The 27,971-nt window shown below is 55.4% G+C and overlaps 1 protein-coding gene across 1 annotated transcript; it reads right to left on the reverse strand.

Moving 5' to 3' along the window:
- Positions 1-826: 826 nt before the first annotated feature.
- On the reverse strand, positions 827-24,859 carry FGF9 (fibroblast growth factor 9). The gene is made up of 3 exons (XM_057707695.1): positions 24,583-24,859; positions 16,569-16,672; positions 827-1,116 (listed from the first exon to the last, which is right to left on the reverse strand). Exons 1-3 carry the CDS (start codon positions 24,857-24,859, stop codon positions 871-873), a joined length of 627 nt encoding a protein of 208 aa, XP_057563678.1. The 3' UTR covers positions 827-870.
- Between the last annotated feature and the right edge of the window lie 3,112 nt (positions 24,860-27,971).

Raw genomic sequence — 27,971 nt, forward strand, 5'->3', positions numbered from 1 at the left:
AGCTATGGAACAAGCAGTCTGAAGAGTGGATACTCAGTGTCATGAACGATAAGCGTTAGTTTACAATAACACGGGCACAAAAGCGATTGTCGCCTTCAGGACATGAGGGCCATTCGAACGCCTCGAATCCACGCACGCCACGTTCGCTGCACGAATTGACCACAGGTTCGTAGCGGACGCTGCTGTTACTGCTTACAGAGCCTAAAGCTTCCAAAATGCCAATCCGGCCTGTACATATTTCATTAAAAATAAACTCTATATAATAAATAAATATATAAAATAAATAAAATGTTGCCTTTGGAATTTCTATAAATAAATTTAACTTTTCTTCTTTTTTCTTTTTTTTTTTTTACTAAGAGGTCTTTGCTTTAAATTCACTGGGACGGCACCCGTGGCAATGAACTGAGACAGTCTTGTCGGTCAGACCGCGCCCTCCTGCCCTTGGAGGTGCAGCGGGCCCCGCGAGGACCGCCAGCCGGATCCGACGCGTCCAGGTGTGGCAGCTGTGCTCGTGAGCATGGAGGACAGGAGATGTGGCGGGAAAGCATGTCTCTCCCCACATGCGCCGGCTGGTCCTCTCTGTGGCCCCCGCCGCGCCCCCACGCGCCCCCACCCCATGGCCTCGTGGCCTCCCGCCCTCCGCTCACAACCCGCCACCCACCCGGCAGTGGGCAGGGGGCCCCGCAGGAGGACCAGCCTGGAGCACAGAACAGAATCAGCACGTCCCCTCCTCGCCTCCATCAGACTATGCATGCGACAAAGTTTGGCAACAGTGGAGCTGATGTGATGACAGCAAATCATGAGAACCCACCGCGAGAAACCTTTATAGTGGTAACTTTTTTAAGGGCTCAAGTGAAGAAATGGTCTTTGTCAACTTTGGCTTAGGATATCCTTATAGAGTTCCGGTACTTTGTCGGGGTCCACCGGTCTGGGTAAAAAATGTGTGAATTTCTGGTGCCGTTTAGTCCTCGTTCCTTCTCGGGGGGTCCCGTCCTTATTTAATGCGACATAGAACCGCCTTCCAGTGTCCACGTGTTTATACAGGTTTGAGGAGTACGTGTTATACCAGTTTTCTTCAAACTGTTCTCTGAATACACACTCTTGGGTTAGTTTTTCCTGTTAAAAAACAAAAGCACATAGGTTGCAAAATTAGCTACCTTCGGGAGGTAAAGCAATTGCTACATAATATCACTGGTGAGAAGATACCGATTTTAACCCACTTCACCTGCATTCTGCAAAACCTTCTCACCTCTATAAATTTAACTACATCCTTATTGTTTTCATAATGATTAAAGCACAAAAGAGTCTAAATTTTTTCTAGTTAAACTTTTCCACGTGGCCAGGGTCTGAATGAGTCGCAGGCAAAGGCGGCTAACCCCACGAGCCGTTCCCGTTTTCACCACAGCAATTAGCCTGCCGACCATCCTGGGGGGCGGCCTTCTCGAAGGAAGAGTCTCAGAGAGCTGCTTCCCCTTCAGCGTATTTTTCATAAAGTCTTTGCCACAAAGACCAACATTACCAGTGACGTCAGAAATGTCCTGCCCATTGAAGCACTGGAGGTTATTTATTACTCCAGAAGAATGGTTTTCAAACTTCACTGTGCAGAAGAATTACTTTGGGATGCCTTTCTAAAATGTAGATTTCCAATCCCCAACCCTTTAAAATTCTGGTCCAAAAAAGTCTGGAAATATGCATTTTGAACAGGCCCTCGGGGAATGCTGCCGCAGCCACTGCGTGGTCCACGTTTTGAAATACGACGACGCTATCAGGACTGGGTCTTCCCGAGTCCAAAGAAGTAAAGCCCACTATTCTAGCCCTCCTGATTCCTTGAACTTAGACAGAAGAACCTCCCTCCCCAGTTTAAAAGGAGAAAAGCTCCACGTCTTCATGAAGGTATTATATATACTTCACGCTCCCCCAGAGCTTTAAGAAAGCCTGAGGGCCCCACAACCCGGGGCTCCTGCAGCCGCGTGTCTCAAGGACACAGTAAGGACCAGAGGCCATGCACACATCACACCCCGAGCCATGAACTCATTCCAGGCACAAACACGTGCTTCTAGCTTTGCCTGGAGAAGCGAGGCCACGGGGTGGACCCACTTCTTGTTCTTCTCACCATGTTGAAACTTTAAGGTCAACACCCTGCCAGATGGCAGTGTTGAAAAATAAACACGAAAATGACCGTGGCAAACATTCTCCTTGCTCTTACTCAGCTGGCCCCTCACGTAAATAAGATCTACAAATACACGTCCACACACACTTACACACGTGAGGACACAACTTGGTGCACTGATTCAGAAGCCATCATCTCCAACTGCCACGGACACGTCCAGAGAGGGAGGGTGGGGAGAAGGGGGTGTGTCAAACTGAGGATGCTGAAACCCAGAGGCCGGCGTGAGCCGCCTTCCCCACACTGCTCTTCCGTTCACCAAAGGCCTAAACCACCCAGAAGCACAAGTGACCCGCACCTCCTGGGAGGTGCTCTTCTAGGGGATCAAAACATACTGAGAAGGTTGGCAACAAAATATTATCTCCTTGGACAAGTCTCTGCTAAGTGAGCTGAAATAGGGAAAAGCAAAAAAAAAAAGCATCAAGCAAGACAGAATGACGAGGAACCCCTGGACCACTGGCGCTGGGTGTGTGGGGACAAGGAGGGCTGCAGGAGGCAAGAGGCACCTGCAGCTCCCCTCACCTGGGCACTAGCAGAGAGGCCCCCTCACCTCCCTCCACGAGCAAACCTAGAGGAGACCTCCTGCGCTGGGGAGACCAGGCTGAACGTGATTTCTATGTCACCTCCACTAAAACAGACAAAATAAAAAGAGTGTGTTAAAGCCATTAACAGCTATTTCAGACTTTACATCCATCTGTATAATAAATATTCTCCTTGCAGACAAGATTATTCCTGGCTTAAAATGTCTGGTTTGAGTTTGCAGTGATTAAGCAAATTTTCTAAACAAGCGATGCTCATTTATTTTCCACTTACTAAAGTGGACCAAAGTATGGAATTGTAGAGCCTTCAGTTCTACCAAGGAAATGAAAATCGAATCCAAATTAAGCTTTCTTTTTCTCAGCAGGAAATCGCATTACCTGTCAGATACTTTGCGTAAAAAACAGGGCTCTCCCTCCTCCTCCTGGACCCCAGCTGCGTCCTGGCCTCTACCTGCTTTGTATGAGTCGTACCTGCAGGGCAATGGCCTTGGGGGACCCGGAGGAGACACGGCCACCTCCGGGTCTGCACAGCGCGAGGGGCCTGGCTTCAGAGCCACAGGGCACCCAACGAGCTTCGCCCCCGACAGCACCCCGCCCAGGCAGCCTCACCGGGAGCAGGTCAGTGACCAGCACCTGAGCCAGGCCACCACAGGCGCGTAGCCGGGGGTCAGTGCCCAGCGCCCAGGACACCCTCGGTCACCCAGGTGGCTGTGCACACTCCTGATGTCAGAACCTCTCAGAACCGGAACCAACCTCAGCCAACAGCTCTCCTCAGAAAATGCCCAGGATGGGGTCCTGGAGGTGAGGCCACCTGCCACAGGCCCAGGCCCAGGATGCTGTCATGGCGGTGACAGGGTCACCTGCCCCAGACCCGCACCTTCCATGTTACACTCACAGGGGGTTCCCTTCCGACGCCCCCAGTCTGTGCAGGCCCGGGCTCCAGGGACCATGCTCCGATTCTGACAGGTCGTATCTGCTGCCTTTCTTCTTTACCTCAAAGGCAACTGTTTAAAAACACTATTCATTCTGCAGGAGGAACGGGTGGAGGTGGAGAGAAAATGGAGAGGATGGACAGAACTGCCGTGGGGAAGGCTGCCCCCAAGGTCGGAACACGGATGAGTCCAGAACTGAAGCCGAGCCTCATTTTACATGTTTTGGGGGTTTTGTCCATTTGTGAAATAAAATCTTTAAAAGAAGCTGAATGAGGTCAGAAACTGAACTAACCTTTCACTGCACAGCAAACACGGCTCTGTTCCCCTTATGAGGCTGTTGTAATACTGTTTACACACACGACAGAACTTTCTAGGCAATGCAGAAAATGAAGGGAACTGTTCCACGTAGAACAGTGTCATCTACAGACAGCAGCTCTTGTGATGGTTAAGAGTTCAGTCATTTGCTTCATGGAAGGGATGGATAAACTCAGTTAACTAGTTAAACACGGCTGTGCACACATTACATTGCAAAACCCTGGTCCAGCTCAGCTCCTGTAACCATCACACAAGGGGTGTGATGCCACTCAGATAAACCTGCAGACCTTAAAAAAATTCTGTTTACTTTAAACGACCATAAAAGTAAAAGACTCTGATACCTTTCTATACCATGCATATGCTTTCAAATAATTTCTTCTTACTATCTGGGTTTATGTGAATGTGTGATTTTTGTTTTAGACAAAGACAGACAAAGTAGCAAGGTTCACAGAATTAATCTCTTTATGATCAGACTTCAGTATCTGGCAATAAAATATTTAGTCGAGGTGAATATATTACGTCATGTCTTTGTACTCCAAGGTGATGTCTGTGAATTAAAAGTAAGTAAATGGACACAAATCGGGACAGAAAAAAATGTATTAACCTGTATTCGTATATACACACAGAGGAGAAAAAAAGGTTCTGCCTTCAAATAAACTACACACTTTAGAATTATAGAACTCAGATGTTTTAAAACTCACCACATGTTTCCAATGCAGACGGTTTATAGAGTATTCCACTATAAAGGGATCAATTCTTGTTTTATTGTATTTCCATGTTTTAATTTTCTTTTTAGATTATGTAACTGTAGCTGTTTATGGTACACCTACCTTTGAACTGCTGGATTATGTCACCAGGCTTGGGTGGAGAATATGGATTTAATTCAAACGTCTCCCGAAGCCCATGCTTTGGAACAAAATCTGGTGACCGTTAGCAACTGTGGAAACCTCTTTCCATTTTATATCATCACATTCTGAGCAGTGGGAAAAACTGAAATTAAAACCTCAAAACTTTTACCGATCCTATTAAAACCAAAGTATGAGATAATAATGTGAAAACTGCAGCATACCCCGGAGAACGTTCAGGAATGTTATACGACGTAAACGCACATGGACACTAATTTTAACTATTTGACAATTGGAAAACATGTGACGCACACGGGCATTACCAGGCCAATTAAAAACTCAAATCAAAAGTTCAAAATTCGAGATTTAAGAGTTCTCACTGAAAACGTACAGACTTACGCTGCTGTTTTAAAACACGATTTCCATTTTCATTCATATAAACACATGGTGTAGCTTTAACCACACCATCCAAACGCTTGCTTGTGTCCAGCTCCAACGGGCTGCTGAAACTCCCTGCGTAAACTCACGATGTAAATCCCAAGGTCAGAAACCACCTTGATAGGGCAGTTCTGGAACCTTTTATGAGTTACTGCCTACCGCTTCCCCCAGTCATGGTAATTAACCCCCCTTAACTGCGATTACTCGTAGGGACGTCCCTTCCTCATTAATAACCCAGCAGTAAAGTCTTCATGGGAATTGTCGCAAGGACCAGGGTGATTAAATATACTGACGAAAGGACCATTAATAAGAGGCCAGGTCTTTTAACGTTTCTCTCCCGGGAGAAGGCCCCAAACAGAAAGCAACGAACACACAGAACAGGAGGGAAGGCACTAGTTCTCATTTTATTAGACGCTCCATGCAGATCAGCCCCCTTGAGCCCTCAACATGCCTCACCTCGAGGCCCAGTTTTCAAAACCTCTTCAAAATCCCCACCATTCCCGATGGGCCTGCTTTTATACCCATGATCCTGGCCATCAAAACTGCCACGGGAGTTGTGAGAACAGTTAAGTCAGTTACGTCGGGTCCACGTACACAAAACGAAGCAAGCAGACGGGCAGCGTTTGTCTCTTCAAATACACAGAAAAGTAAGAATTCCTCCGTTCTCCCCACTCCTCCCCCACCAAACAAAACAAAAACCAGAAATCAGCTTCCCTCCAGAAGCTGCTTACCTAGGTATCTGTGGCTCAAAGGTGGGGCCCAGTCTGAATCGGGGCAGGGGGGACCCTAACATCTCCTATGCCGTGTGCTCACCAGTCACGTGGCACCTGCCACACAGCCAATGACAGAACCTGCCATGTGCACCACGGGGCAGACCAGACAACTTAGAGGTTGTCCTTAACAGCTACCCTAGAAATGGACTTTTGTTTAGCAAATCATGTGACCTCATAAACTTGCAATATATTTTCAGAGATAGAGACTGATGGGGGAAAGAAAATCCTGCCCAAGGTTGAGCAGAATTGAAATTGGAGAAGTTTAATATTCACTTTACAAAATAGTTTTGCTTGTGTCTGTGTGTAGACAATGCACATTCGATTCTTCTGCCAAGAACCCTACAGGAAAAGTTCATGAAATTTCTCTTAGGATCTTAGAACACCAAGTAAAAAAGAAATCATGTGTAACATCTCTTCTCATGAATGATTATCTGATAAGAGAAGTCATTCAAGGACCACTTAAAACGCACATCAGAGATTTGCAAAAGCTGAAAAAACTTCAAGCTAAATATTACTCTTTGTGAAAACTGAAAGCAGGACAGACAATGGGGGAGAAGTGGAGAGCTTCGGGCTGGGAGGTGGAATTACGGAAATAATTCCTATCATGAAGGACACCAGGCAGAGACAATGGGACCCAACCACCTTGTCTGCTGGATGCACTGCAGGGGGTAGAACAGAAACAGAAAAACATACCAAAGATTTTCTACGGCAGACAAAACAGGGTGAATTCAGGCCTCGGGTGGCAGAGATAACATTAGAGAAACTGAAAGATTAACCAAGATCATGGCAGTGTAAGCCCAAAGACAATTTGTGAAGAGCTGAAGGATTCACAGGGTTTCTACGGCCGAGGAATGACAGCCTCCCACAGACACACACACACACACACACAAGACGGGGCTGATTAACCACCCTGGGCCTCAAGTTCCTTCTCCTTGAAGAGAGGGGACCGGACCAGCGATGTCCGGGGTCTCTCTGAGCCTAAGACCCAACGACCCGGCCCCGGGGCATCCAGGGTGGAGGCAGAGCTGTGCGCCGTGGCCCGGGGAGGACGCCCCGAACGGGAAATGGAAAAGAAGCCGCAGCGTGGCTGGAAGACAGGGGAAGAAACCAACTAAAAGGTGCAGCACCCGCTACCGCTGCAGAGACACAGACCCAAGCAAAGCTTGCAGAAGCGACCAAGCAGGGAGGCTGCTGCCTCGCCGAAGGAGCCACGGCCTTGGCACAGGGGCCCCTCCTTCCCTCCCTGGAGGACCGGTGGGATGGCCCCTCCTGGAGGGTGTCTTGCACCGGGGGGCCTGCCGCTGACCTCCCCCCAGCGCTGGCCTCGAAACACATGGCTCACGAGCGCACGTCTGCCCGACCAACAAACCCTACGTCACGAGCTGCCTGAAGGGAACTTGCTGGCAAGAAAAACCAAATCCTGTAGGAAAACAGAGCGTTATCAAAGTCACAGAGTGCCCGGAGCTGGGGCAAAGCTGGATGTGTGCACTGATGAAAGGCAACGTCGAAGAGAAGGGACACCGGGGCTCTGGAATTTCTCAGACACAGCCCGTCACGCCCGCCCCCGACACACAGAGAGACCCCCCCAGTGGGGGACACGTGGCACACGCGTGGCTCTGGCACCTGCTCCCTCCCCGGGCCCCCCCCCCCCAGCTGCGGCTGGGCTCGTGTCAGCCCAGATCTCTCTGGACCCGCTCGACCCCCAGCACCGCGCCCCCGCCCCGGCCCGGCGGTGGAGACGTGGCCGCCTGACCGCTGCTGCTGGTCCTTCCTGACACGCGGCGCACCGGCCCATCCCCCCGGGGCCCCTCTGCTGACGGCCCACGTGCAGGACGCGACCGCGCCAACGCCGACAGCGGGCCGCCCTGCTCCCCGGGGCACGAGCCCCAGCCGTCCAGGCGGGCCGTCTCCAGCCCGAAGCACCGGCTCCAGGTGGGCGCGCGGCCCGGGGGCGTCTCCGGGGGCACGTGGACGGCGGACGCCAGCCCGGTCCTCATCGTGAGGAGACGCCGTCCTCAGCACAGAAACCCACCTGAGATTTTCGTGTGAGCGGGTGGACTAACCGTGCGCGGCCTCTGAGCCGACGGTCCACGAGCCCCGTCACACACCCGGCTGCCCGGCGGACAGCTGCCGGCGCCGCCGCGGCGGGTCGGAAGGAAACCGTCTACGTACCTTCCCAGAGCACGGCCCAGCTCGTCACTTCTGAATGCAGACTTGCGAGAACCCCCGTCTCCGTGCGCCTGCACGCGGCAGGGAGCGCCCGTATCGGGCAGGACGGCGCGTCCCCCGCGGCCACGCGCACCCCTGCAGGAGGCCCGGCAGCAGCTGCGCGCCCCGGCCGCGCCCCGGGCCCCCTCCCCCGTCCTCGCCGCGCGCTGTCACCACGCTGGCTCCCAGTCCCAGCCTCACTGGTCTCGGGAGGATGCCCAAGGCTTCACCGCCCACGAGCCACAGAGCTGGGGTCCCGGGCCCCGTGCTTCCCCCACTCCACACTTCATCTCCGAGTTCAAACTCTTCAGGACGCAAGGACAGGCCCGAACCTCCCAACAAAACGCAGTGACCTGAGGATCTACTCAAAAGACAGGGAAACAAAGAAAAAGGACACACGCCGCCCAAGAGGGTCCAGAGAAAACGACCTGCCACACGGCGATTCACAAGGCACATGGGAGGGAGGGGGGCAGGGAGAGGAGCCTCGGGCCGGGAGTGGAGGCCACGTGGCGGCCGCGCGGGCAAAGCCACTCCAGGCCTCCGCAAAGCCAGCCTGGCACGTGCCGGGCTGGGTGCCCTTGGCATGACCTTGGTAAGTCCGTGCTCAGAACACGGAGCTGAGCTGTGGGCACTTCCTCACAAGGGAAAAGCAGACTGCCGCAGCGATCTCTCTGGAAAATCGCAACCGCAGAAGACCGAGGAAGGAGGGGACTATGGAGCACCCTACAGCCCTTCGCGGGGCCCCACCCACGCCGTGACCTCTCCATCTTTGGGGAGCCTTGGCAGTGGGGCGCCGGGAAGGCAGACACGCTTCTCAGCCGCCTGTGCGGACGCTGCGGAGCTCCCCAGGCCGAAGGACAGACACGTGCACGCGCCAGTCCTGAGGGGCGGCGGGAAGGGGGGTCCGGCAAGGGGGTCTCTGGGGGGCTCGAGGGCACCTCCCAGGCCAGGACACGGAGCAGCATGGCAGAAGCACCCCTTGAACGGCTCATGACCTTGACAGTGGAGGACCCTCCAAATGTCAGCGTCGTGGCCTCTGGCAGCAGCTGGGAGAAACAGAAGCAGAGATGGGGCCTGTGGGATGGGGGGTGGTAAAGATAACAGAATCAGGATCCTTCAGCAGCCACGTCTCCAAACCCTGCAGCCCTGAAGCTGCTTTCACACCAGCTCGTCCCTCCCCGAGCACACCTGCCTACTTCCCCTCCACGTCCTCTGAATAATCCTGACTTCTCCTCCCAGCCCGAGGATGAGGCTCCCGTCCCTCAGCTCCCGGAGCGCTTCCTGCAGACAATCCCGACATCCATCACATCAAACTGCAATCCTTGGTTTGCATACCTGACTCCCCCTCAAAGTTGCAAGTTCTCCCTGAACCAGCCCCAAGGTCACCCCAGGAGGAAGCAGCACTGATTTGCCTGGGGTGTCGCGTGTGGATCTGGGCCCTGGACCACGGCTCCAGGGAAACACGGGGGAAGGTTCCTGGGAGCCTCTGCTCAGAATGTTTTCGTCAAACAATCGATGCATAACTTTGTTTGATGTCTGCTTCTGTTTAGGTTAATGGTGTGGGTTCAGTAGCCGCAGACGCGGGGCTGTGACTCAGGCCGACAGAGGCTCCCCTAAGATACAAGTTTCCTCCGTGCGACGCGCCCGCCTCCAGCACCTGGGACGCTGCACAGCATCTCAGCACTAGGCCCCGCGGGGGCATTCTCATCAGCAAAACTACCCACGAGAAGCACAAAAACGTGGGCTCCGTGGCACTAAATAGATGCCGGAAAGGATGCTTGCTCAGTGGGAGCTGAAGGCAGGAAGTGACGTGGACGCGTAGGGCCTTGGCCAGGAGCTGCCCTCACGAGACACAGCTTCTGCTTCTCTGTGCGGGTCTGTGAGTGACACGATTTCAGGGTCACGTGCAAATTTCAGCCGGTAGACAGACGTGCAAACACACAGCCCGCAGTCACGAGGGTCAAGTCTACTCCCGCACTTACGAAAGTGGCGGCCCATGTGAGCAGTGACACCATCACGGCCTCTGGTTTTGTGAAAGCAAACGCGTGTGCGAGGGAGTGTGGGAGCAAGTGGAGGCAGCGACAGGGCGGGGAACGTGGGAGCGGGGGGGGAGGGGGGCAGGCAGGGCCCCTGGAAGGAGACGCGGAAGCCCTGCGTCCCCAGCGTCCCTGCAGCAGGCCAGGCTCCAGCCCCCAGAGAGCCTGTTCTGAAAAGAGGCGTGATGTGGGGGCGAGGGAGGCACCGGGGCACAGACTCAGGGACGATTCTGCTCTGAGATCCTCGACCCCAAAGAGAGACCATCCCCGCGCACGGAGCATGGCCCCTGGTCCTGGAACCATCCTCCTCCCACCCCTCCTCCCAGACGGGTCTGCTGAGCCCGACCCGCGAGCTCTGATGGTTAAACCGGGTCCTTCCCAAAGCCTGCGAAGGCTCCAGACCTGTGCGCCATGACTGCTGCCACCGCTACCTCTCACAGTTCTCCACGCACCTCAGACTGTCAGCAGAGGCCGCTTCCCCACTTACCAACAAAAACTCGACTAAAGTTAAATAAGTAAGTAGGTAAGTTTTTTAAAAGAGGATTTTCCACTAATTAATGGCCAGGAGCATAAATGCTAAGGAAACAAATGAACCACCAAATAAAAATTAGGCTACTAGAAAGGAACAATTGTCAAAATTCTATCTGTGAAGGGGACACTACAATTCTGCTCTAATACAGGGTTATTTCTGGCAAAAAAAATATATATATATATATATTTTTTTTTTAATTCACATAAACAGATGGCCACTCTTACACATGTGTAACAGACAAGGTTTACTAACTGACCTACATTCAAATCGCAATTCCTTTCTTACTCTCTGTGTGACCTTGAGTCAGTTGCTAAGCCACTGAACTCTCACTCCCATCACCTCTAGAACAAGGACACTCTACGAACTAAATCAGCTAACACAGAAGATGCCCTTCTGAGGCACTGCCCTCCCATCATCAAAGAATCACCACTTGATCCTCGGAACACTGGCAACGTACACGTGCCACTGAAGGCCTTGCTCTATCGCACAAAGTATCTGTTTCACACCGCCCACTTCCAGAGCACACCTGCCATCAAGGAAATTGCTGCACAAATGACCCTTTTCATTTCCTTTAGAGGAATGACTTTCCTTGGAGACTCGGCGTACAGGACACGCCTGACCTTCCACCATCAAAGTCACCTGAACTGACACAGCACATGACACACTGCTAAGTCCAGTGGGGACCGGCCACTAGGTACAGGGTCCTGCTCCATAAAAACACACGTTCACTCTGCTTGTCCCCAAGCCGCTCACGGTGGTGCCGCAGACACCTAACGTAGACCGCAGGGACCCCCCGCCCCCACCAGGGCCTCCCAGCCCGGGACGTCTTCACAAGCGGCACCTGCAGCCCCCAGGAGGATAAAGGACCAAACCTGGGGGCTCTTCATTTCATGAAAAAGTAAAGGGATCCTTTTAAGGCCACTCTAGACCCTCCCGGTGACCGCCCATAACCACAGACTGCTGCCAAGAATGTGTCTGTGCCTACAGCCACCTTCAGCACCGCACAGTGCGGCGCTCACCATCGGGGCTACTGGGAAGAGAAACGACAGCCTCGGAATGTCAGTGAAGGCCAGGCGACACCTGGCTTCCCTGCAAGTTGCACAGGAAGACATGCGGACAGGTGCGCAGAGCTCAAAGCCGGGACAGCGACGAGGCGTCTCAGCCCGTCAGGTAGCATCGCCCATTCCATGAGACCCACCCTCCCGCTTCGCAGTCTGCTGGTCTCACCGTCCAGTGCAAATTGTAACAGAAACGTGTTTTGAATTGCAGTTGCCAAAGGGGCATAAGGGGTCTGTGTCTGTACATGTTCAAATAAGGTGATAAAAACGATTTTAGGCAAACGGGGTTCTGAGGATCTGAGATACTTTCCAGTTTCCTCTTACAGATGGGGATACACTCCTTCATCCTGGGATGTGTGGTCCTTCTGGCTCCCCTGCTCCCCCCACTGTGGAAAAACCACACACCACGGAAACACACACACATGGACACGCCACACACGTGGACACACCGTACACGTGGACACACCGCACACCATGGACACACCACACACGTGGACACACCACACATGTGGACACGCTGCACACATGGACACAACACACATGTGGACACACCGCACACCATGGACACACCACACACGTGGACACACCACACATGTGGATATGCTGCACACGTGGACACACCGCACACGTGGACACACCGCACACGTGGACACGCTGCACACGTGGACACACCACACACCATGGACACACTGCACACGTGGACACACCGCACACCATGGAAACACTGCACACCACAGACACACTGCACACGTGGACACACTGCACACCACGGACACATCGCACACCACAGACACACTGCACACCACAGACACACTGCACACGTGGACACACTGCACACCATGGAAACACCACACACGTGGACACACCGCACACCACGGACACACTGCACACGTGGACACACCACACGAGGGACTGCTCTGGCTCACACAGGTCCACCCACTAGAGACAACTACCCCAGCTAAGGTCTTGGGCTTTTTTAAGTCTCTGTGCACTGGAAACATAGTCCAAACCCGTCAAACCTTGGTTGCCAGTTACATGGACTCACGTAAACCCAACCGGGCCAGCAGTGTCCTGGAAACGCAACAACAAACTGGCTAGACCACAGGTGCCTGTGTGACCAACACCTCTGTCGGGCTGGTGGCCGGGCCCCACCTCTGGTCTCCGTCCTTCCTGGGCCCCCTGAGCTCCGGCCCGGGAGCAAGTCGCCCCGCTCCCTCCCTTTCTGCCTTAACAGTTAAACGGGGTCCCACCTGCAGACGCCCCAGAGGAGAGTGACATCCTGGGTATCACTGTCCACACGCAACGCACAGACACGGCGTGATGGCTGAATAGCTGGGGTGACAAACCCCACCTGCCAACTGCGTGTGACACACACCACAGGGCCTTCGGGAAACACACAGGCTGTAAAGGCAGAGACCAGCTCCTATGAGCTTAATCCAGTGGGAAAGACCAACAGGAATGAAAACTCCGGACAGAATAAAGGTGCTAAAAGGGATGCGAACCATAAACCTGCTCCATCCTTTGCCCACGTTTACAGGTCCCGGGCGCGACCTCCCTGTGTCACTGCAGTTTCACAGGCCCTACCTGCACTGCAGCACTGCAGCACTCCAGCACGGACTGTGCTGCCGCTTTTTAATGCAAAGGTCAACATCTCTCGCTAAATGTAGGCTTCTTGAAACTGACTAGTTTTTTTCAAGGCATTCTTTTTTAAAGAAATGTTTACTACAGTCAATTATCCTTGACACTTTGAAGTATTTTGATGATACTTAGGTAATTTAGATCAAGACCCTAAACGTGACTGAGCCTTACTTCTAGTCTCTTTGATAAGAACAAAAGTGACAAATGTACCCTAACTCTCTAACACTTTAATCCTCTAAGTATATGCACTCACATGAGTGCGTGTGAGATCTAACATCCTCCCTGCATCTCACCCAGGCAGGATAGTCTCGTATTTCCATCTGAAAGGTTACGTGCCCGTCCTCGTCTGCCCTCTCTTTCCTGAGACTCCTATTCATCCCTCAAGACCCAGTTAAGCGCTACCATCCAGCTCCCCCCAGCAGTTATGCAGACACTCCTCTGGGCTCCCAAGAGACTTGCGAGTCCTCTGATACAGTGCATTTCATGTTGCGCCGAATCACCCCTGTCTCTCCCACCAGATTTCGAGATGTCTGCTGCGCTGTCGCACATGTAGCACGACGCTGGGCACCACGTAGGCGTGAGTGTTGGTGAACAAATGAGCAAACGAATGGAGGTGCTGCTGGATGAACACGTGGATCCAATAATCAAACTCCATCCCAGAGTCAGAATGACTCAGGTTTTCCTTACATCACATCATGATACACATCAGCTATAGCGCTTCTCCTATTTCCACAATCTAACAGGATGTCAGAATCCTACGTATTTACTGAAGAAATATTACCCCATCCACCTCTGGCCTTTTACATCTAATCCTAATGTAATCTTGGAAACAGAACTACATAGAGTTTTACATTCATTTTTGCTACATTTACACATTCACTTACTTTGTAAAGTAATGGCTATTTCCCCAAATCTCCTATTTACCTTCTTTCCCAGTGAGGTCAGTGTTTTTAAGGTTTCCCCAGTGTTTAGAAACATACCTTCTCCACTTCACTGAGCTTCACACAACTTCACACAAGCAAACTCCTCTGGCTACCGCTTCCAGAGTGTTTAATAACAGAATCGCTGCCTGTTTCTCTCTGTCCTTGTCCCCATCTCATCAGGATGAAAGGGGACATGTGGGTGTCCCCCCCTTCTCACTGCCACACGAGGCATGACAGCCACAAAAGGAGGGAAGAGTGACTCCTCTGTCCCAGATGGGGCCACAGGGAGGAGGGCGGTGGTGGGGAGGGGGCAGGTGGCCCCCGGAGGCCCTGACGACCGGTCAAGGCCTCGCAGACACGAGTCCACCTGCAGTCCGTGTGGCCCAGGGATGGAAGTCAAGCAGCATGGCCTCTGTCCACGCGCTCCTCGCTGCCTTCAAGACACTTTACCTTAATGCATGTTTTACAAAATAACCTAACATGTATGCACTACACTTTATATACACAATTTTCAAATAATTTAAGATGTGGCGCTGAGATTCACACTCAAAAAAATCTGGAGACCACGGTGATGAAACACACACTCCCTTCCACCCATTGAAAGGTGAGACCGTGCCCCAACACAGAAAGCCTTCTACTGAGTCCAGCGATGACAGACTTAATTAAACCCACGTTATGGACCTAAAAGTGAGGGGGGAAGTGAGGGGTGACAAAAAGAGAACATCATTTCATGTCTTAAAATTTTTAAAGCTTCCTTACATCTTGTACCTCTGCAATTAAAAGCGTTGGCAAAGATAATGTATGAAGTAGATAACTTCACCTAGACTAAGAACTGTGTTTAAAAAGCTAACCTCAGTCGTATGCTTAAAAACATATTTTTAAATAATCCATTCTCTCAAGGAAGCACTTTTTTAAAGAGACAAATATCTAACAAAATCAACCAGTCTACGCTCAGATTTTACCAAGGCAGAAAAACCGTCCTCGTGTCATGAAAAGCAGTGAGCGTTATATTCAAACTATACCCTTTATCGTCACCTGCAGTTTCTGAGTAAAAGTTTGATACCCTCCCAACACTTGTCTGTGTGTGTGTGTGTACACACACACACACACAGTTACAAGTATATGAATAAGAAAAAAGTATATCTAGAAAAATTTCTCCTGATTCTGCATAAACATGCCCTTCATTTCTGTCAGCAGAGGACTCCAGAATGTCTCCCCTTCTGAGACTCTTTTAATGTCCACGTTTCGTAGATTCTAACCAAAGTTCTCATGTTGCAGATAATACGGATTGAACTCTCACTGGACCACCAATAACAGCAATGAAAAACTAAAGGCTGATTTCACAAGTCTTTTGTTGAAAACTCAGATTAGTATGCAGTAACTGATAACCTAGTATTCACACTCATACCTTCAGCAAAAAGGTATTCAGGTCCTATTGTGCACCATGCACTGTGCTTTAGAAACCGTGCAGTAAAGAGATACAAAGGCGTCAAGTCTGCCCCCTCCTCTCAAAGCAGAAGCAGGGACTCCGTCTTGTTCATTTCTGTCCCCTCGCCCCTCTGCTGGCACCTAGAACCGTGCCTGACACCTGGCGGGCTACAGGGAGTGCTCTTCTCTGCCTCCCCCAAGGAGCTTACAACCCAGTGGAGAAGGGAAGTCAGACAGGGAAAAAAGAAACTCATAATACTTGCAAATAATTATTATATTTTTATATTCTTATTCACATACAAGAATATCTGACAATAATTTCCATCTCCCTTCTCTCTCTACATGATGAAAATCTTATGTAGCTCAGAGAAAGGGTTTATACTCACTGCATGGTCTATTTCTAGTTTTAATTACAATGCTTGGCAAAGCTTGGGAGAAGATCATTTCAATTCATTTCAAAAATAACTCCCATTCAATACCAGAAGATGTGATTTTTCACAGTTGTGCATTTCTTATTTACTTGATAATGAAAATGGTTTGGCATATAAATAAAGCATTTGCTTAGAAACTCTGCTCTAGTGAATATCCAGGGCTGATATCTATTAATAAAAATGAAGTGGTTCTCATCAAAAAGTGAAAACTAACACTCCCCTTCCCACCACCGTTTCATTTCTATTTATAACCTAGAGAAAGAGCAGGTCCCAGGAAGGCTGGCGAGGCCTCTCGCGGCACTTACCGATCCGTACAGCTCCCCCTTCTCATTCATGCCGAGGTAGAGTCCGCTGTCCACGCCTCGAATGCTGACCAGGCCCACCGCTATACTGATAAACTCCAGGATGCCTGCGAGACGGACAGCAGAGCAAGACAGGTCAGAGCACAGAGCATCTCCCCACGAGCCTCCGCATCCCGGGAGCATCTAAGAGGAAGGCCGCACATTCACTCGAGAAGTATCTTCTCGTAAAACCACTGTCGCAAAGAACTGAATTTTCAACTAAATTTTATCTTACAAAATGAAACAAAAATACTTATCAACGTGACACATAACAAACAAAATGTTTTTTAAGTAAAAAAGCTAGCCTTTACATAGATATGGTAAGAAGTGCCATGTCAGATAAACCAACGTACATGTTCTAATAACTTAAAAGAGGATAATGTAAAGAAAACTTACTTCCACTTTAAAAATGTGAAATTAAGTATCTGTGTATAGCCATGGATTGGAAAAAAAGTTCTATTCAGAGAAGGGTCAATGTCCCTCAAAATAAGAATAGGAGATGCCAACCAAAGACTTTGTTTGGTTTACACCAAAAATTATCCAGCTGTCTACTGTATAAATGTACTGAGCTCCATCTGGAAAACTAAAAAGCCTACACACGTCCCAAGTATTTCTGCTTAAACAAAGTATTGATTTTCACTGTGTTTATCTAAGCCCCAAAGAGATAGTTAAGCAATTAAGATAACACAATATTCTGGGGGGAAAAAAATGCTGATTCCAAAAATGCTCTTGATTTAAAATAGTCACGGAATACTATATCCCAAAATCAAATCAACATAACGATCTTCTTTTATTTCCTTCTTTCGCCTTTCTTACCTCACTAAGAATAACAATACCTAAGCTGGGCATAAATCCAGAATTTTATGGGCACACAACAGCGGCTCCAGGTTCTATAACTGCATTGTTGTTTTAACGTGATTACCCACTGGTGTATTTGGGACGATGCTAACATCACTCGTGCGTAGCCATTTTCTCCATTTTGTATTAAAGTGCTACACTTTGTGTAAACCTGGCATTCACACATACCAAATATTGAGTTGTTTTAAAAAAAGTCTCCAAAAGTTAAAAAATTTACTTACATTTAAGAGTTTAGGAAAAAAACTAAGGATAACACTGTGCTATAGTCAGTCTCATGTGACTCATAAAAAAGCACTTACATGGATTTTTAAACAATTAATTTTGCAACTCTCACAAAAGAGTCTGTGCTGCAATCACAAGAAGACGTGAACTACAGAAAGTGAGCAAAGCAAAGGTTCCCAGGTGATGGACAAAGGGGAAGAGATTTCTTACAAAGAGGTATTCCTCACTCTGCTACAAGCACAAAATGCAACAAATATTTTGAGCTTACAGTTTACAGAAATGTCTACCTGTACCTGCAAAACTATGTATTTTAACAGAGTGTGAAAATAGTATGTGGAAAAATATAAAGAGAAGTTACGAACTGCGTTCTGGATCTGATGACCTGCGACTCTCCAGTGAAAAATACATCTGAAGTAAGTTCATTACCAGTCACCCCTACTTCACAAAGCAAATGGAAAGACAAACAAGGCACTAGTTCCATGAGAGTCATTTCATGTGAGATGCACACCCTCACTGACGAATCATTTTATGTCATTATACTACGACTAACTCTTACGATTAAAAATAACTTGCATTGTAGCATTTTATTCCTATAGGAGTCACATACATGTGAATCTCTTCTTAGCTACTTGAAAATACACAATATAAATCATAGTTACCCTGAAATAGTATAAGGAATTCACTAATGTCCAAGTTTCATTGTAAAATGAAAACACTTGGCCCCTTCGCAGCTGACTGATTCAATAGACAATGTTAACAAAACTGAAAGTCATAAAACTAAAAGATACTTGCACCTTCTAAGAGGGTATTTGATGATCTTTCTCTTTTCCCTAAACATGAAGCAGCTCTGAGACTATTAACCGACACTGCCCATCAGACCTAACAAAAAAGAGTGCACGTAATCTAACAAAGCCATGTGACTGGCTGGTCTGCAGAACATCAGGAGTAAGAATATCTACAGTGACAATCGTAACAGCTGGACTCCTTGAGCATCTAGTCTGTGCCCGGTGAGGGGCCTGCTGTCACTCAGCCCTCAGAAGAGCCCCAGGTATTACCATACACTAATCCCCAGGTGACACATGGGGACACCAGGTTTAAGGATCACTTGCCCCCAAGCAATCAGACTCCAAAGCCTAGGTCCTTACTGACTAGGCACATCGTCCCATCACTTTTACCTCTTCTCATGGATCTGTGATTTCTGTACCACTTTCATATAGTTATTCCCTCACTCGTGACTGGAAGATGTTACCTGGATGAGACTCTGTAGACCCAGTGCCCAGGACTAGAAGCAGCAGCAGAAAGGAAGAGCAGGTGAGCTCCTGGGACTGTGCTCTCATCACACAGAACATGGAAGGTGGGCACCTCCTGTGTGTGCAGACTATTAACACATTGTTTTTTGTGCACACAGCACATAGCCTTTTTTGTTAAAGGACTTAAGTTCTGAAATGATTATACATTTTGGAAACGAAGAGAGTAAGATATCTACCTTGTTATCTCCTTCTGGCATCAACAAGATATGCACTCACTCATTCAATCAACGAACTAAGGAGTCACTGCTGTAAGCCAAGCACCACGCCCTTTGTTGAGGATGCGAGGACAAACAAGGTCTAGCCTACACCCTCACAGAGCTTCCTATCCAGTGGGAGGAAGGGCAAATAACCAGATAAATGCAATCACAATGTGGGAGACGCAGTGAGAGAGAGGTGTTATGGGTACCATCAGTGTTCAAGGGTGGGCAGCTCACTCAGGCTGGGCAAGGGGCGCCAGAGGGGCCTCCTGCAAGGAATGAGACCAGAGACGAGCCTCTGAAGGCTGCTCTATGTAAGGAGGACCACGTCTAGGGATCCCAGGTGGAGAAGGCTTCATCATCTCACACCAGTACCCGCATCTCTGCAGCTCTTGAGAAGCAGAGGCCTCAAAAGGAGGCAAAAGGGCACCTCATGATTCGAGGGCAAGCAGAACTCAGCACATCTGAGTCCCAGCTGTTCCCCAACACGCAGAGAGGGCAATGCTGCAAGGCCAGAAAGGCCCGGCCACCTGGCAACCAGCTCCGCCCCGCCCAGTCTGCAACCCTTATTATTCCTGCGACCATCGTATCCACCACACACTCCAGAACCTCAGCCAGGTCAGCGAACCTGTCTCTGGGCCTGAGCCGCTGCCAAGCAAGTGCTTTCAGCCACACTGATCCGGAGTGGGGCCGCTCCCCCAGCGTCTGTTCACATGGGCTCCGGAACAGCCCAGAAGGCTTCTGTGTAGAAACGGTGAAATGCTTCACAACCAATGGGAGAGGGAGGGAAAGAAGGAAAGAGCTAGAAAGAGAAGAAGGAAGAAAGGGAGGAAGGGAGAGAATGCTGTGCCTGAAGTTAAAGTGTGCCCTCACAAGTGTCCCCGGTGGCCTGTCTCTCTTAGGCAGTTCAGAAGAGCCAGAGCAACGGGCAGTGATGGAGTGGCCTGGGAGGCCCACAGTCAGTGACGAGTGACCTCTGGCCATCCCCTTCGCAGCAGGCAACGGTTCTGATGGGGATGCACCACTGGCCCAGGAGGTCATAGGATGCCCTGTGGTCATCTATGGTCCCCAACAGGCCAGGTCAGTTCCTGGGACCACTTCAGGAAAATGACCTCAGCAGGGCATCATCCTTGCTCCAGACTCACCAGGTACACGTGCTCAGCCCCCAAGCTCTGTTCACACGGACCACTGCCCCAGAGCTGGCCCAGCTCCCAGGAGCCCCTCTGCAGGGGCCTCACCTCCACGCTGGCCATGGGAAGTGGGTGGGCCGGCGGAAGCTGCTCCACTCCAGCCCATGTTAAACAACCTCCAGCCTAAAAGCCCCCAACATTTAACAGAGCTGCATTCTTCAGAGGACAAGAATGTGTGCAGCCTGTGGAGAGAGCCATGACACGAGGCTCTCAAAAATAGATTCCCCCCCCACCCCCACCCTCAAGAGCTCCCTGCTAGCCGGGGAACCCCACACCAGGGCTGCCACACCAGTCATCTCAGGGCCTGAATGCCCGCAACCCCCAGAGTTCATCTGGGAAATGACTGACTGAACGGGAACCATATGCCCGCCGATTTTTCGACAACCTGAACCTATCCTGAAAACAGCTCCTTAAACAGGCAGCCTTTCCCCTACTGAGATACTGAAGAGCCAGACGGCCAGAACTGTTTCAAGTGCAAAACCCTGGAAAAAAGACGCTTTCCCCTCTCTCTGTTTAAAGCACGCTGTTTATCGTGTTTCTCCCCTCTGGCACAACGTCACCTGACCCCTGGACGGGGCAGCCCCGGCCGGGAGCCCTGGGCCTGATGCAGGCGGCCCGGGCGAGCTGCGCTCAGGCCAGAAGGCGAGGGGCAGGGACGCAGCCATCCCCGCGCCAGGAGACAAGGCACGGAGCGCATCAGGCCCGACGCGGACTTTTTTATTATTCCACGCTTCCGTTTCTTCAGCTGACGTTCTGCTCGCTTCTCCCGCCTAGCATAGAGCTCTAAAGAGAAACGCGCTCAGGAAACGGACCGTCCGGCTGCCCCGGCCTGTCCCCCGGAGGCAGGAGCCTGGGCTCCCCCGCCGCCGGCTCGGCCTCAGCTCCGCGCAGCACCCCCGCGGGGGGCACGGGGGGCCCCCTCCGCGTCCCCCCCGAGCTGCCACCGCGCAGCTCCCGCCGGGACGGCCGCCGGGCGCCCCCGCCCCCACGGCCCGCGCCGCCGCCGCAGGGTCACCGCCGCGCCGCCGGCAGCTGCAGTCACCTGCGGCGGCGGGGGCGGGGCCCGCTTCCCGCCCGCGTCCTTCCGCCGCTCCGTGCCAGGTAGCAGCTGCACCTTCCGCTTCAACCACCGTGCGCGCCCCCCTCACCCCCCACCCACGGCGACGCCTTCCTGGCGACGCGGAGGCGACACGGGGGGCGCGAGCGACGGCCCGGAGCGCGGCGGGCGAGGAGGGGGGCACCCGCGGGGCGGGGGCGGGGAGGGCCCGAGGTGAGGCGGGGTCGGGGGCGCCAGGTGGGACGGCCGCGGCCCCGCGCCCGCCCCGCGCCGGGTCCTAGCGCCCGCCCCCCGCCGCCCCGGGCGGGGCCGCGGGCGAGGGCGGGAGGCGCGGCCGCGCGGCGCTGCGGAGGTTGCTAATATTGGGACCTGCCGCAGCGGGAGACCGCGGCACTGCTGTCGCCCCGGGGGCGCGTCTCCCTGCCACCGGATGCAAGCTGAAATACGCCTCCCGCCTCGCCCTCCTTCCCCGCCCCCACTGCGCACACCACCCACTCAGCCGCATCCAAACCCGGGCGAGGGCGCGGCGAGCGCCGGGCGCGCCCCTCCCCCGCCGCCAGCTCCCGCCGACCCCCGGGCTCAGGCCGGACCCCCACCCCACCCCGGGCCGGGGCTTCCGCTGCCCGGCCTCCCAGCCCGACTGCGCCGGGCGGACCGGGAGCGGACGTGTCCCCTCCGGCCCTGCGGGTGGGGGTGCCGAGGCCGGGTTTTTGTCTCCCGGTCTCTGTGCAGCCACCGCGCCAGCGTCCTTGGCGGCTGACCCCGGAGCGCGCCTCTCGCCGCCCCCCTTCCGGTCCCCGGCCCCTCCATCCACCCTGGTCCCTCGCTGTCCCCGTGGCAGAGTCACCGGATTCCTAATGACTCGGTAGCGTGTAGCGAACGTCCTACACGAAAGGTGACTGCGTTAAAAAAAAAAAAAAAAAGCCCACGGTGGGAGTGGGGGTGGGGTGGAGGAGCCCCAACCGGGGCCTCCCCGTCTCTCTGCGCGGGTCCCGGGCGCGCCCGGCCCGGGCTCGGCTGCTCCGCACACGAGGCCGCCGGCCGCACTCGAGCGCCCACCGCGGGCTCCCCGGGCCCGGGCCCGGCCACGCAGGGCGCGCAGAGGGGCGGCGAGCCCCGCTCGGGAGCGGAAACAATGGCACGCGGCCCCCGCCGCCCGCGCCGCCCTTTGTCCCCCTCCCTTCCCCGCGGCTCCGGCCCTGCCGGCCGGCCCTACCCACCTCCGGCGCCGCGAGCCCACCGCTGCCGAGACCCGGCTGTGAGCGTCGAAGCGGGGAGAGGGCTCCGACAAGGGACGGGGCTCGGGGGCCTCGGCCCCGCCGCCAAGTCCCCTGCCGCGCGCGCCTCCGGCAGCTCCCACCCCGCGCGCGGCCGCGCTGCCCGGGCGGCGGCCGGATCCGCTGGGCCCGCGCTCGCACGCCGCCAGCGCCCAGGGACGCAGCTCGGGCAAAAGGAGCCCGACCCCTACACGCGGCCGCAGCGCGCCAGCCGGCCGGGCGCCCGGGACGCCGCGGTCCCCGCAGCCGAGGGCGCGCGGGGCGGGGGAAGCAGCCGAACCCGAGCGCGTCTAGGACCGCGCGGAGCTGGCCGCCGAGTGCGCCGCGGGGCCCGGGCGGCCGAGTGGCACCTGCCGGACCGCGCGCGGGGGACCCCGCTGGGCGCCGCGCCCCCGCACCCGGCCGCCCACGCCGCCCGCCCGGCCGCCGGGGCCCTGGAGCGCCGCGCGGGCTCGGCCGCAGCCCCGGGGGCGGCCGGAGGGAGCCCCTGCGCGAAGTTTGGTCCTCGCCCTGCAGCGGCCCGAGCGCCTGCGCCTCCCGGAGCCGCGTCTCCGCAACTGAAGGCGGCCGAGCAGGGAAGGGGGCAGCCCGGGCCGCTCAGCCCCGCGGGCTCAGTGCGGGCTGCGCCGAGGCAGAAGGTCCCGCGGCTCGTGCATCCGGGGCCAGCCCCGTCTCAGGCCCGAGCCGCGCTCACCCTCGGCATCGTCTGCAGCCCACGAACCTCACAGATAGTTTAGATCGCCTTCGACATCTGGCCTTAAAGCTGGAGCAAGAGAAGCACCGCAGGACTTTGTTTCTACGACCTAGTTTAAGTGTTGTCAGGTGGGTTTACTCAACTTAACTCCTTCCCGCAGTCTTGTTGCCCAAACCCCCCCCCCCCTTTTTTTTTTTGGTAAGTAAGGAAAAAACCCAAGACCCACCCACCCCACCCCCCGACTGTGTGCTCGCTGAGCCGCTGCTGCCGGGCTCTGGGTGGCCTAGCAGGCACGTGTGTGCAGTCATTACAGGGGACAGTCACCAGCCCTCGGGTCTGCAGCCCTCCGTGCTGAGTCACAAATACCCTCCTCGGGAAATGAAATCCTCGGAATGTCCTTTAAAATTAGCTCGCAGCTTTTGCACGCGCGCACACACTCACACCAGAGCCACCCAGGAAACCCACACAGGGCTGCACACCATGGAGATTACAGAGCACAGGGAATAACTCGATGGCTGGAAGGACAAACGCCCCTGGTGAGCGCCCTGCCCCTTCCCGAGTCTTTTTCCCCCAGCGCCTCTGCCCCTGCAGCCCAGAGGCTAAAATACGACTTCAGTGCTCTTCCCAACAGAACCATCAAGCAACCTTCGCCTAAAGGGTTCCAGACCCTCACGGTGGGAATAAGACTTACGCTTAATTTACAATTCAAGCAGGATACTTATTGGAGGAAAAAAAGGAAGGGGCGAAAACTTCATTTGGCACAAGATGATAAACACTGCCTTCAGGAAAATGCATTGTAAGTTCTCAGTAGTTAATGATTAAAGCTTTAAACTCGTGGAATCAGTCCATTCAAAACTTCCTAAACCCGACCTCCCCGTGTATCTGATGCAACAGAACTAGGGGCTTGTGCTATATTTATAAATCATGCCCTCCTTAAAAAAAAAAAAAAAAAAAAAAAAACCCTTCAATGTAGACCCGCATCGGTGCCAGCGGCAGATCTGCAATTCCGGAGGCTTTTTTTTTTCCCCCTCCCCGTGAGCTAGCAAGACAGAGACAGACGGAGACCGAGAGAGAGGGAGAGACCCCCTTCCCGCACCCCCTCCCGGCCACCTTCTCGGTAGTTACAATCCGAACATGCCAGCACGGACCGTAAAGGGTTAACGGTATACCTACCGAATCGGCTGTGGTCTTTCCTGGTTCCCTGGATGGTACCGTTGGGAAAGATCTCCAAGTGAAATCCAGTCCTGCAGTAGAGCTGCCTCCGCCTGAGAATCCCCTTTAAGTGATCCAGGTCCGTGACTGCGGGTCCCCTGGGAAGCCCCCCTGCTTCGGACTGGCCCAGGTGGTCACTTAACAAAACCGGGCTGTCCACCGGCAACACGGGCACATTCCCAAACGGTACCGCATCCTGCACGCCGAAATAGTTCCCAACTTCACCCAGAGGAGCCATCGGAAGCCTCGGCGTTCGGGGCGCAGCGACAAACAATAATGACGGTGCCAACCCGGGAGACACCGGGCGAGGTATATCCACCTCCCCTCCCGCGCTGCGGCCGCAGAGAGAGAAGACAAGGTCCTCCTCTTCAATCCATGCAATGCATAAATACAAGGGGTCTGCTGTTTCGCTGGCACAGGTTCAAGGTCAGACCGCGGGGAGTCTAAGAGGCCACCACTCGCTGCTCACACCCTGACATATTGATACGCGTATCTGCGTGTCTCTGCGGGCAGATCCCGGCTCTCCGCAGGCAGGAAGGTCCTCATCCCATCCGGCCGCGCCGAGGGGCGCAGACCCGTAGTTTCTCCACGGGGCGCGCGATCCGAATGGCCATCGCAACTTGGATGCCGGGGGTTATTATAGGGGTTTTAAGATGCACGGGCTACGTCAGAATGCACGGATCCTGACTCCGGGAAGGCATGCGCCGTCTTTACTCTAAGCGACTCTGCAGACATCAGCAGGAATCCTTCGGGGGGGGGTGGGGGGGAGTCTCCCGCGGGTGGCGGCGACCGATCCGCCTTCCGCGCCCCCCTCCAAAAAATGAGAACGGCGAGGATAGCACAACCCGAAGGGAAAACTTTAGGCGTCCAAGGCCAGCATCCAGGCAGCTCCCGGGGCGCGGCGGGCGTCCATGGGCGCAGCGCGGGCGGCGGGCGGCGGCGGGGCGGGGGGCGCCGCGGCTGGACCCGCGTGCCGCCGGCGGCCGCGAACAGGTGTCGGGGCGGGCGCGGGGCGAGGGGCCGGCGAGCGCTCCTCCCGCGCAGCCCCGGGCGCGCAGAGTGGCGCGGGCGGCGGCATTGGGCCGGGTTTAAGGCCGCGCCGCGCCGCCCGCGCGCCCCGCGGTCCTAGCGCCCGCCGCGCCCCGCCCGCGCTGCGGCAGGCCCCGCGCCGCGTGCCCGAGCGCGGGACCGGGGGGCGCCCCGAGCCCCGGCCGCGCCCCCACCCCGGCCGTGGGGGTAGTGGGGGGCTGCCGCTCCCCCGCGGGGCCGCAGCCGCGAGCCCCCGCTGCCGCAGTCGGGAGACGAGTTCTCCCCCGGGCTCTGGTGCGGCTGTGCGTTACGGGACCAAACTTAGCTGAGAGTTGGAGGGAAGGGGGGTGATATCGCGCGCCCGAGCGGACGCCGCGGCTCCTCTCGCGCGCCTCCCGCGGACGGACAGGCGCGCAGCGCGCGGCAGGTGAGACGGGGGTGTGCGCCCAGCCCCTCCCGCGCGCACACACGGGCCGCCGTGCCCGCGCTCCCGCTCTGGTTCGGGGCTTTCCGGGCATCCCGGGCCGGCGCCGCGTTCAGGGCTCGCCCGGCAGTGCGGCCGGCTGGGGGGCGGGGGAGCGGCCGGAGGAGCGCCTCGGTCCCCGAGCTCGCCCGGCGCGCGTCTGCGGAGAGTCCGGGTACAGGAGCGCGCGCCGGGGGCTCCCCCTGCCCCGGACCGCGCCCCGAGGGCGAGCCGGGCCCGCCCTCGGGGACGCGAGAGGCGAGGTCTCCGCGTCCCTCACGGCCGGAGGCTGCCGCCGAACGCCGGCAGCTCGGCGCGGGGGACGCCCGGGGTCGCGGCCGCTGCTTCCCGCCCTGGCCCGCGGGGCGCACGTGGGCGCCGCAGCCCCGAGCCCGGGTCGCGGTTCTGCTGGCGGCCGGCGGCCTGCGCGCCCAGCCCGGGTCCGGGACAAAGAAACTCGCCGCCCGAGCCGCCCGGGAGCCGCGCGGCGCGCTCTGCGCCCGATCCCCGCGGGGCCGGCTGGCGCGCGGCGGCCCCACGCTCGCCCCCAGCCCGCCCGCGCGCCCCGCTCGCCCCGGCTCCACTCTTTGTTCACATTGTCTTAGAAACGGCCCGACTCTCCGGGCGAGATGGTGAAAGTTGCCGAGACGGAGCACCGCTCCAGACCGCGGGACGTGCAAGTGAGACGCAAAGTCGAACGCAGACCCGGACCCCTGCGCTGAGAAAGGGAACCGGGGCCTTTTTATGGGGAGAGGTCGCATCCGCCTCGGCGGTCAGCCAGAGGCCGGCGGCGAAGGACGGGGCTGGCCCTACTCGGGGCCGAGGGCTTTCGCGGGAAGATGAAAGGGAGCAATGAATGTGCAGATTTCTCGGGCGCTGGAGGTGCTGGCGACCCGGAGCGACCTGCCCCTGCCCCCCCCCCCCCCCCCCCCGGGCTGGAAGGCGTGCTCGGCCCGCCGGGAGGAAGGAGGGTGCGCGGTGCCCTCCCTCTCCATCCCCACACCCTCTGCCGCAGTCCCGGGGCATCGGGCGTCCGGGGCTGCCTCGTGCGTCCCGCTTACGTGTTTATGAAGCTCCGGAGCCCTGCCCCGTGGTATTTACAGCGGTCACGTCGACGGTGGGCTTTAACCTTAACTGCTCAGCGGCAGATACAAGAAGCTGGGGAGGAAGTGTCACTTCTCATAAACCACCCGAGCGGCTCGCATTCATCACGCAGGCAGCCGGCGGCGCTAGGCTAGGCGGGGTCGTCACTGGACCCCTTGGGTACAATGCGCCGGGTTGGTTACTTTTTGTAAAAGCTAATGAAGAAAGACAGGCAGGCAGACAGAGGGAGCGACGGAGAGAGGGAGACGCTTGACAGGGCAAGGGCGCGCAGCACGTGGACATGTGCGCTGAAGACGGGCCCGGGACAGCTTCCACCAGCTGTCTCCAACCACATTCTTTCGGTCTGAGTTTAGACTGCCAGCCAATGAGCAGAGGCCATTTCCGCTTCCGAAGCCTGCGGCCCCGCGCCTGTCCCTTTAAAAGCGCCGCCGCGGCGGGCGAGCGGGCCGGGGGCTGATGGAGCGCGCTCCCGGCTGCAGGCCGCCTTCCCCGGCGCCTCTCTCTCCCGCGGCAGCCGCCGGGCCCTCGCTTCCCCCGCGGCTCCAGCTCCGGCGGCAGGAAGCCGGCGCTGCTCCCTCGCCCCCAGGGCCTGCCCACCGGCTTTCTCTCCCGGCTCCCGCTGGGTCGAGCGTCCCTCCTGCAGTCAGAGGCACGGCGTCCTCCCGCTCGCCGCGCACATCCCGCCTCTCCGGACCTGGCCCGCCGCCCCGGGCGGACGTCCGCGCGATCTGGCCCGGCCCCGCCGTGCCCGGAG

The sequence above is a fragment of the Hippopotamus amphibius genome, chromosome 14, assembly GCF_030028045.1.
Source record: "Hippopotamus amphibius kiboko isolate mHipAmp2 chromosome 14, mHipAmp2.hap2, whole genome shotgun sequence".
NCBI classification, from domain to species: Eukaryota; Metazoa; Chordata; class Mammalia; order Artiodactyla; family Hippopotamidae; genus Hippopotamus; species Hippopotamus amphibius.